Genomic DNA, 10719 nt, shown 5'->3' with positions numbered 1-10719 from the left:
TAGTACTAGAATTATTCATGAGTAAGGACCTGGAAATGCTAATAAACGGGGGGCCAGAAGTAAGTGACAAAGTAAAGAGAAATGCAGTCGAAAGGGAGGTAGAAGTGATCATGTCCTCAGGGGGGATTATCGAAAAAATCCCATATGGTACTTTATGAATATAAACCATCGAGACTTCTGGGTTTACAACCTGACATGTTCTGAGTACAGTGAACATGGGGAGGGCTCAATAATTACGAGTCCCTCTTGAGTTATACAGTGCATTTCACAAGAGCATAATTAGGGCTGTTGCAGCTAACAGCGGGTGCGACTGTGAACAAGAACACTTGAGGAGAGATCAATGTTCTTCCTCTCTAAATTAATGAGCCTAATGATGATGTGACAGCTTCGGCACTGGTGATCCATGGGGAAAAGGCTGGCCTTCACGGAGTGTGCACACATGTACAATTCTGAAAAGCCTTGAGCATTATGGCATAGGAACAAGATATGGCTAAGTCATATTTTATTTGATCAATTCATATTGCTGACCAATCAAGTCAATATTTTCATTGAAAAAAACACATTTGAAAGTGAACAAAAACATACAGCCGCTTACTAAGCATCAACAGTGAGGAAAGCAGAAATGTACAATAGAAAATGAAAACGTTTCAGCATAGAAAGGGTTACATTTAAGGGTTTTGAGAAGCATGTCACAACTCAGTAAACAGTACCTTAAGATGAAATACAAGGACACAAAGAACAGCGTGCAGAGATGACCGTCTCCAGAAGGGAGAGTGGGGTGGCTAGTTTAAGGAAAGTGAAACAAGTCATACATCCATCCATCCATTTTCTGAGCCGCTTATCCTCACAAGGGTCGCGGTGAAACAAGTCATTTGATGTGAAAAGTGCTCAGTTATCTTTTCAGGACGGGTCCGAGTAAATACCATCGCTGCAAGATTCACAAAGCCACGCACATTGCACGTATGAAAACGAAAAAGCTGATTCACAACAGAGCACTTTTACATACAGTATGAGATAAATAGAAGCTTCTTTTGGCGTGCTATGGGACAATCTGTTCTCAAAAGATTTTAGTAGAGTGTCAAGTTTCGAACAAATGTGAAAAGAAGGTAAAAGTAGAAGGAAACAAACAGAGAGGTAATTGGTAAACTGCTATGCAAGATATGACTCATTGTCAATTTTCAAATCTTAAGTTTGGGCCCACTTGGTATTATAGCAAAGCAAAGCAAATTTATTTATAAAGCGTATTTACTAACACCAATCCTCTTTTCTTTATTGCGAAAAACAATTTTCTCAGTTTTATTGTGGTTTAATTGAAGAAAATGTTGGCTCATCCAGTTATTTATCTGTTTTAGACAGTGACACAACACCTTAATTGAACAGTAGTCTTCTGGAGACTCTGTTAGATATAACTGTGTGTCATCTGCATAGCTATGATAGTCAAAATTAAAGTTCTGAAGAATTTGACCCAAGGGTAGCATATACAGGCTGAACTGGAGGGGTCCAAGAACTGACCCTTGAGGAACCCCATAGGTCATTGCCATTCGATGAGGTGGAATACTTCCATCTCATCCACACATCCATTTTCTTTACCGCTTATCCTCACTAGGGTCGCAGGCTGCTGGAGCCTATCCCACCTATCTTCGGGCAGGAAGCGGGGTACACCCTGAGCTGGTCGCCAACCAATCGCAGGGCACATAGAAACAAACAACCATTCGCACTCACATTCACACCTACGGGTAATTTAGAGTCTTCAATTAACCTACCGTGCCTGTTTTTTGGGATGTGGGAGGAAACCGGAGTGCCCGGAGAAAACCCACCAAGGCATGGAGGGAACATGCAAACGCCACACAGGCAGGGCAGGGGATTGAACCCTGGTCCTTAGAACTGTGAGGCAGTCCTACTCACGTTTCCAACCTGTTCAGCAGTAAATTATGATCTACCGTATCAAAGGCCGCACTGAGGTCCAAGAAGACCACAATTGACACCTTTCCCGAGTCAGTATTCAACCTTATATCATTTAGCACTTTGATAAGAGCAGATTCTGTACTGTGATGAGTTCGGAAACCTGATTGAAATTTGTAAAAAAGTCAATTTAAGTTCAATAAATTACTGAGTTGATTAAAAATAACTTTCAATAATCTTGGCTATGAAAGGAAGATTTGAGATGGGTCTATAGCTTGCTAACATGGAAGCGTCCAGCGTTCTATTTTTTACCAGAGGCTTAATAGCAGCTACTTTAAGAGCTTTAGGAAACTCGTCTGACTGAAGTGAGCAATTGATTATTTGCTGCAAATCAGCTAGCACAGACTTCGCAATAGCTTTGGAAAAAGTCAGAAGGTATTGAGTTAAGACAGCTCGTTGATGGTTTCAACTGCTGAACCGTTTTCTCAACTGTATCAAATTCTGACATGGTAATGGAGTTTTTCCTGGGTGGCTTCAGATGTAGTATCATTTATCATTTTGCTGATTTGTGCAAATATTTAACCTGATGTATTGTATTTTTTCACTAAAATAACAAGCAAATTCATTGCATTTATCTGCTGTTAGGAGTTCTGGAGCTATCTGATTCAGGGGGTTGTGAGCTTGTCAACCACAGCAAACACAGTGCGAGTATTGTTGAAGTTCTTACTGATGATTTCAGAAAAGTGTTGCTGTCTAGCCTTGACTAACTCTTGGTTAAAATTACAAAGACTTTGTCTGTATAGGTCATAGTCAATTTGGAGTTTAGTTTTTCTCCACTTACGTTCTGCTTTCCTCCACTTTGATTTAGAGGTCTTTACCATAATTGTGCTCCTCCACGGTGTTCTAGGTCACCTCAAGATTGTCTTAGTTTTAATAGGAGCGACAACATTCATGACATTTGAGATTTTACAGGTGAAATTATCCAAAAGTTCATCAACTGTCTCAGCATTCACAGTTTGTGGCACAGCAATGGTCTCCATAAACTTAGTGGCAGTACTCTCATTTAGGTAGCTTTTCTTAATAGACATAGAGGTTGTCTGAAAATTTGGAAGAATCTGTAATTCAGAAATACACAAAAATGGTCAGAAATAGCCATATCCTTAATGTCAATTGATAGAATTTCAACATCCTTAGAGATGACCAGGTCTGTGATGTGACCTTGAGTGTGGGTTGGACTCTTAATATGTTAAGAGAGGTCAAATGTGTCTAGTACAGCAGAGATTTCTTTAGATTTTTTTCCCCATGTTATTGTCAACATGAATGTTAAAGTCTCCCATTATGACAAAATAGTACAAATAACTGACAGCAGTTAAGGAAAAGTCCTCCATACATTTTCAATTGTTCCTAGGACGCCTATAAATTATTAAAACAATAACCTTTGGGTCACCTTTAACTAAAAAAACAGATATTCAAAAGACCTAAAATCACCAAGGATAATTTCTTTACACTGAAATAATGACTTTAAAATAACAGCAATACCACCGCCTTTTTGCCCTATTCGGCACTTGTTCATAAAATAAAAATTTGGTGGTGTTGCCTCATTTAAAATGGTTTTACAGATACTTTCTGTTAACCACGTTTCATTTAGTAACAAAAAGTCCAGATCATAGGTTGTCATTAATCAACATTAATTTATTACCCAGTGACCTGATATTGAAAAGAGCTAGTCTCGAAGAGATAACTGAGGACAATGGTTTGATAGATTCACATTTTATCCTCACTATGTTTGTAGTTCTACTTTTTTTGTGCCATATTTCTTTGACCAACTTTCTGTCCCTTGTAATTACAGGGATCAAAAATCCCTGATCTCCATAGGGGTCTGACTTATTCTGGAAAAGACCCCGCAGCTATGAGTCAGATTCGCAGATAAGATTCTTCATGGGTGGAGGAGGGGCCCTTCGCATCTTAGTGGACGGTGGTTTCAGGCGAGGGGGATGGGAGGAAGATCTTGGCGTGGTGTGCGTTACATTCCAATATTGACAATAGTCTTCATCCTGTTCTTCACACCAAATGCACTGGCCATCAGTACCAGAAACTAATAGTAGAAGTAGGGGGACAGTTATTTTTGACAAGGATCTTACAGTTTGTAAAAACTATACAAGTTAAGACTGGTCGTGTGATTTATTTTCCTTCCTCAAAGGAAGCAAGGATGCATCATGCTTGTTTTTGACTGTAAAACACTAAAATGTTATTATTGTACTGTTAATATCATACCATATTATGATAATATTGCATTGTGAGTTACTTTGTGAATCATACCACAATGAACAGTCTAACAAGCTACCTGCTCAAATCCACATAGTAGACTCAATAATGCACAAACATGCGGTGGGCATACTCTGCTATGTTTTGGAGCAACAATTAGGGGGGAAAAAAATATATATAATTACATTGATTCATAGTTGTTTAGAGTTATGGGGATGAGGCACAAAAACTACAAGGAACCCCAAAAGGCATATTAGCTTTGGAGCTTTTTACATTTTCATACAAAATTCTACTAAATTCTTGTGAGAACAGCCTCTCTCATAGCATGGCACATTACCTCTATTGGCACAGAACTGCAACTTTGTGAAAATTAAGTATGTCATGTCTGCACATGTTTAGCTTTTCTCATTCCCATTTTAAATGATTATGTCCCCACAGAAATCAATACCAATGAGTCCAGGTCTCATTTTAGGCCAACACATTATCATCGATGTGGCACTGAAAAAGAATGGAATGCACTTAGAAGGTAAGATGAAGAAACCATTAATTCTACGTCACACATCACGTTAATGGGATGTTTCTGACATGTTCTAGGATGGCAAAGGAACAAAACATAAACAAAACACGAGAAGAGATTGCTTCATTAAGATTTCAAAGTTATTTCAGAAAGACATGGAGTCATGACTAGGAGTGACAACATCAAAAGCAGTGCATTTGGTGTTTAAGGTTAAAAGCGGCAGAAACAAATAGCCTTAAAGTACATCATTAATAACATTATACTCTTAGAAAAGTACAATTCATTCATGATGAGTGTTTTCTTTTTTCCACTACTTATACTTCTGATTGCATTTTCTTTCAATTATATCAAACCAGAGAGACAGGGTCTGATCGGCATTCGCAACCACATTAAAAATAAAATGTACAAATAATCATAATAATAAATTACAAATGCACAACAACAAAAGTCATTGGCTTGGGATAGTCTCAGTTCTGGCTATTCTTCTCTCTTTTGACTTTTCTCTTCTTACCACCTGCAACCTGATTCATCTTTAACAACAGGTGCAAAAACAGATCCTGTGAGGCACATACTGTATACACCATCCAAGCCTTGAATGAGTCTTTTCATGAAGAAAGAAAAGTCTGTCATAATGCTCGAATGGTATCAAAATCCACTTCAATTACTCACACTCTGTCAGTGGAGGAGTCAAAGCTCATTGATGAGTGCATATTAATCAGTAAACCTTTTAAAGCAATTTTGCATATGTACAGTCTTGATCCTCGAAACCAACCACGTTGTCCTCATAGAGACGATAAGCAATTGTGGTTGAGATCAGTCATTTCCCAGTAGTTATTGTGAGGGTTTATTTTTTTTTTTCATATTAGGCCATCAGTACCAGAAACTAATACTAGAAGTAGACGGAGTCATAACCATTTATTCTTGCAACGCAATTTTCCAGTAAGTTTTTTTTAGGGAATCATTTCAATTTGATCCTTATGCTCTTCTCTATGTAATTCTCTCTGCAATTATAGATTGTATGTTGAATTAGTATGTTGTTCCCAGCACGATCCAAAGCAGTTTCTTCTAATGGATGGTAGGCAGATCGCCCAGCCACGCACTGGGTAGTGGGCGTCGACACGTGTACTCATTCTGCAAGGAAACAGACAAAAAGATCATTTAACAGCCATTCAATGCCAGTTTCAGAGGTAGATGCCAAAGTGTTCAATTGCAGTGACTGGTGATTTCATTATAAAGCAGTGAAAGCAAAGCAAGACACGCAATTTATATACATACTGTACATACATACATACAGTACATACTCTCTGTACATAGGTCCAAATGAACTAAAACTTCCTACTAATTAAGGCACATTGATTTCTTTGGGAAGTCCTTCTTAATGTTATTCATAAATGTGCATTGGGACATTGTTATTTAATAGGAATGCATACATACATATGTATGTAAAAGTAATTTATTAAGTTCAACATTCTTTGCAAAATTCATTGCCAATTAACCACTCAAAAATAACAAAAAAAAGGCCTGCATATTTGCTTATAAATATGCAACATTGCGAAGCCCCATATTATTTGCATAATTAAGATACACATTATATTACATATGAATATGGTACATTTTCAACATTGTAAGAATCTGTTGCTTAACATATGCTTCAATAAATGTGTTTGCATGTGGGTCATTTTCATATAATTTGATCAATAACGGTGAAGACATACCACACTTATTTTGATTTTTAAATGAATTCATTTTACTGATATGAGTATTTGAATTATTCACAGGTGTTATCATTCCAAAGTTAATAATTATTCTAAACAAATAATATTCTAAAGTAATATTTTTAAAATTTTTAATGCCAAAAATGTCTCTACCATTATGTGTCCCAAATGAAGTTTCATGAGTTATGAAGATGCTAATTACGTTTTGGGATTTTTAAATTGTAGGATTTGTCTTCTGTTGCTTAATATGCCTTTTCCATGAAAACGAACACAAATGCACCTTAGTGACTTCAGAGTTCCTTTTTTTTGGTTCTTTTACAAATGATCCGTCTTTGTCACGTAAGCTTACGTAAGTCTTTACTGTTAATGCCACTGGAGGGAGCCTCAATATGTTGTTGCAATACACCAGAAGGATCTGTGACCTGAAGTGCGGCGAGGATTAACCAGACATTTTGCATTCACACATTAGCAGACAGCGAAATAAATGGTGTTATTTCTGAGATATATATATCCACAGCATATCATCGCCAGCAGTTGCTCGAATTACTCTCCGATCATCCAGTGATTTTGGGTTCGTAGTTTACTAGCCTTTTTTTTGTAACAATTGTCTTGACAGTTATTGATCAAATTGTATGAATATGACACCTGTATACTAGTTATGGGCATTGATCAACTATGTGGTTGGAAATTAGTGCAATCAATTAAAAGATCAATTGTTATTTTTCCAAATACTACTTGGCAGAATCATGAACAACATTTAGAATTTTGGTTAAATACACTGTAACTTTATTTGATTAGCTTTCAATCAATCAGTCATTTAACAAACACAACCAAGGATAAAACTAACCGAAAAGATGTAGGGCGGGGAAGCTACATCTTATTATGCCTACACCCTTCTTCTAATTTTCAGTATAGATTAAATGCATCCAGGTGGAGGAGTACCCTAGCAGCATAGCTTTGTGGATGTAAATAAACCACGCTTAATTCACATTGACTTGTTGGACGGGTTTTGGCATTTCACTTTCATTTGAGAGACAAACTCTTTCATACAGAGTCTTACTCAGCTTGCATATAAAAATTTGATGCTGAAAATAGCAACTCTTACAGCATCTGCAGTTTGATCTAACCTTTAAAAAAAGCCCATTTGGGACGAGGTAGAAGGTAATTCCACCATTCACTCATAAAACAAAGGCTAAAAATCTTTTAGTATCTGCTAAGAATGATCCCATTTCAGCTCTTTGCTCCACCAGCAGTATTGTCAGTGAGGAGCAGATCTAAGAAGCAAAAAGGGCTCAGAAGGAATGCTCTGAGCTGAACTTTGATTTGGATTTATCAGACTGACAAGTCTTCAATATTACCTTATCTACCTTGAAGGCAGTTCGCTAAGACAGCTAGCTGTGTGAATTGTCAAAAAAATCACAGCTAAGTACACATGGAGAGAAAAATAGGAATATGCATGTAATAACGCAGTGTCACAACTTATCAACTCGAGGTTTACACGATATGTTTGGGATAAACCAATTAGGTAACTTTGAGAAAATAAATGCAACAGGTTTTCAGTCGTTTTGCTGTACCTTGGACTGCATGCTTTTAAATGGTAGCCCTTGAAGAAATTAAGATGGATGTTGTTAATTGAAAAGAAGAGCAAAGAACAGCACTGCCAGTCACTCTTCTCTGTATCTTAGCTTCTTCAAGCAACATTACCTGCTTCTTTTTTTCCTCAAATTTTACAATCTGTCTTTTTGCTTTTTACCATATGTCCATCGATATACATTACCAAGTAATACAAAGGCATATCAAGATGCACAATGGCACGTATACACATGCATTTTACAGGGAAGAAATGTTGAATTTGGGGAGTGTGGGAATTTTTGGAATGCAGAAAATTGTTCTCTTGAGAATTTGGAATGTGAATGATGAGGAATTGTTGTTGTTCAATGCCTCATTCTCTTCAACACATTTTTTGGGAGTGAACATTTTTTGAATTTTCAGATAATTGGCCATTTTTGGAAAGTTTAAAATAATACCTCGCCTGTCCTAGATTTTAGGAATCTTTGGAAAAATTGAATGTTTAGAGTTTCGAATTAGAATAATACTTTCACCATTCACACAATGAAGTGGAATGTTTTGGAATGTATTAAATAGAAAATCCTTTGTTGGTAATGAAAGCTTCACGGCCCACATTGATCAGCTGTGAATTTGGCCAATTGACAAATGACACAAACTGTCTTCAAATCTTGACAGAGGATTCTTAGTAAAAATGTTCTTGCACTTTTTTTCCATTCATCGGTGTTTTGTGCTAGTTCACCGTCATGCATTACGTGTACCATGACATCAACCATGAGTTCAATTTGGAATATATTTCCCCAGTACAGTAATCCATATACATTTGTCCAAATGTTTGCTTGAGTCTTGTTCTGTGAGCACACATTGAGGCTATTTGCATTACTTCTGTAACTATTGCGATCGGTATGCTTTGCATACAAATGGTCTTGAGTGAGCTCTATAAATTGCTTCTTGTGTGAAACTTCGGTAATTAGAGACCTTTTCATACTGTAGGCCATCAATTTGGATTGAGACAGACAATATTAATTTGCATAATGTAATAATGTATGGACATGTTATGTTTTTTTTTGTATGTGTGTATTACTTGGGTTGTTACTAACATCTGTTAAAAATCTCATGTCAACACCCCAATTGGAAATACATTTTCGGACAAATGTTGTTGAGTATTTATTGTCCCTGTTGTACCTAATTACTCCTGCAATGGAAATGAGAGAAATTAAAATACAGATGATGGATGCAAGCAAGGAAGTTAATTTACATTAGTAGATGTACCTGCTTTTAGTAACTGCCTCTGAATGGTACAATCAATAGTATACGTGTCTTGCTTTGCAACTGGTAATGAAGCCATTAGTGGTGTAGCGGGCTTGTTTTGTCTTGTTTTCCCTTGCTATACTGTACATGTGCTTTTATGCATCATTGCCAAGCTGGTATTCCATTGCCTTTTTCAGTGGTAATTATTGTAGTCAGCTACAATAATAATAAAATAATAATAATAATGGACTTTAATACCATGAGTTCAAGACATCTTTCCTATAATTAATTAATAAAATAATTAATATTAAATATGAATAATATTCTGGCCCCCTTTAGATATAATGAGCCTGCTGCCTATAAAAAAGCACTCATTTCATTGATGAGGACATGGAAGACTGCCCAGCATTACAGACGTTTTCTTATCCGTCACTAGAGATTAGCTTGACTTTTCCAATCTTTGCATAAGTAGATGATGTAGTTCACTCAAGTTTTGCATTTAGAGTTTAGATTCCAAGCTGGCAAGAGCCCAGGAGAAACTCTGCAGGCCAGATTGAGATGAACCCTTGAGTTACACGAATGCAGGGTGACAGTTGGTTGGCCATTGATACTGATGATCTCAGTAACCATGTTAACAGGCCATGTCAGGGATATTCTGCCTCGAAGCACAGAAAGGCATTTAAAAATTAATATGATGTCCGGAGACAAGCCAATAGCTGACAAAATACATAGAATAAACATTTGAGTCTCTAGAACATTCCACTGCCCCTCTAATACTTCCCTTTCTCCGTGTTCATATGACATTCTTCCCCAAGTCTTGGCTTTGAGTTGTTAGGCAAAGACAAAGAATGCTGGCAGAAATCCTGGTGGTTTCAAATTAGACTATTTTTAAACCACCAGTATCGCTGTTTTGCCTTATATACTCAGCGATGACTTGGCTTATGAAGTCACACTTTCAATTCTCAAGCAGCTTGCCAAACGAGAAACTACATTATATTCACAGTGAGCACTCAAATGTGAAATCCTGAGTGGGGCTAGCCCGCGAGTCGAAAACAGTCTCTTTTATGACCTATGAAGGCTAGAATGATTTAATCATTAAATGTTAAATGCGCAAAATAAATTTTATAATAACACATGTTAAACTCTTAATCCATATTACCTGTACCTTTAATAAACGTTTTGTGATGGCCACCTTAGTACGGAATATTTAGTACTGTAATTTATTCACGAAACAGAACATAAAAAAATATAAAAATCCTTCTGAAATCCAAACAAATCATAGGCCAACTAGCATTCTGAAAAACACTTTTTTCAACCTTAGTGATTCTAATATAATTAAAATACCAAAACATATTGAATTTCAAACTCGAGCCTCACATTTTACGGGGTGAAAAAACAAACAGTTTTGCACTTCTACAATTCAGGACAAAAACTGAAATTCACAATATTTTCGGGGGAGAATCCACAGTTTGTGATGAATTGGCAGAGTGGAAAATTACATTG

The 10719-nt window shown here is 36.7% G+C and overlaps 1 protein-coding gene across 2 annotated transcripts in view; it reads right to left on the bottom strand.

Annotated features, from left to right (window-relative positions):
• Positions 1-549: 549 nt before the first annotated feature.
• The window catches only part of lrrtm4l1 (leucine rich repeat transmembrane neuronal 4 like 1), a 45399-nt gene continuing 35229 nt past the window's right edge, over positions 550-10719 (bottom strand). The window contains exon 3 of one of the 2 annotated variants that reach the window (XM_061699366.1): positions 550-5815. In XM_061699366.1, coding sequence (XP_061555350.1) covers positions 5750-5815 — 66 coding nt within the window. In that variant the 3' untranslated portion in view covers positions 550-5749. The remainder of the gene's footprint in view (positions 5816-10719) is intronic. The other variant, XR_009769957.1, reaches the window with a different exon arrangement.

The sequence above is a fragment of the Phycodurus eques genome, chromosome 15 (assembly GCF_024500275.1).
Source record: "Phycodurus eques isolate BA_2022a chromosome 15, UOR_Pequ_1.1, whole genome shotgun sequence".
NCBI classification, from domain to species: Eukaryota; Metazoa; Chordata; class Actinopteri; order Syngnathiformes; family Syngnathidae; genus Phycodurus; species Phycodurus eques.
Note: the sequence above shows the minus strand (reverse complement) of the source record. Positions and strands in the feature narration are given on the sequence as shown.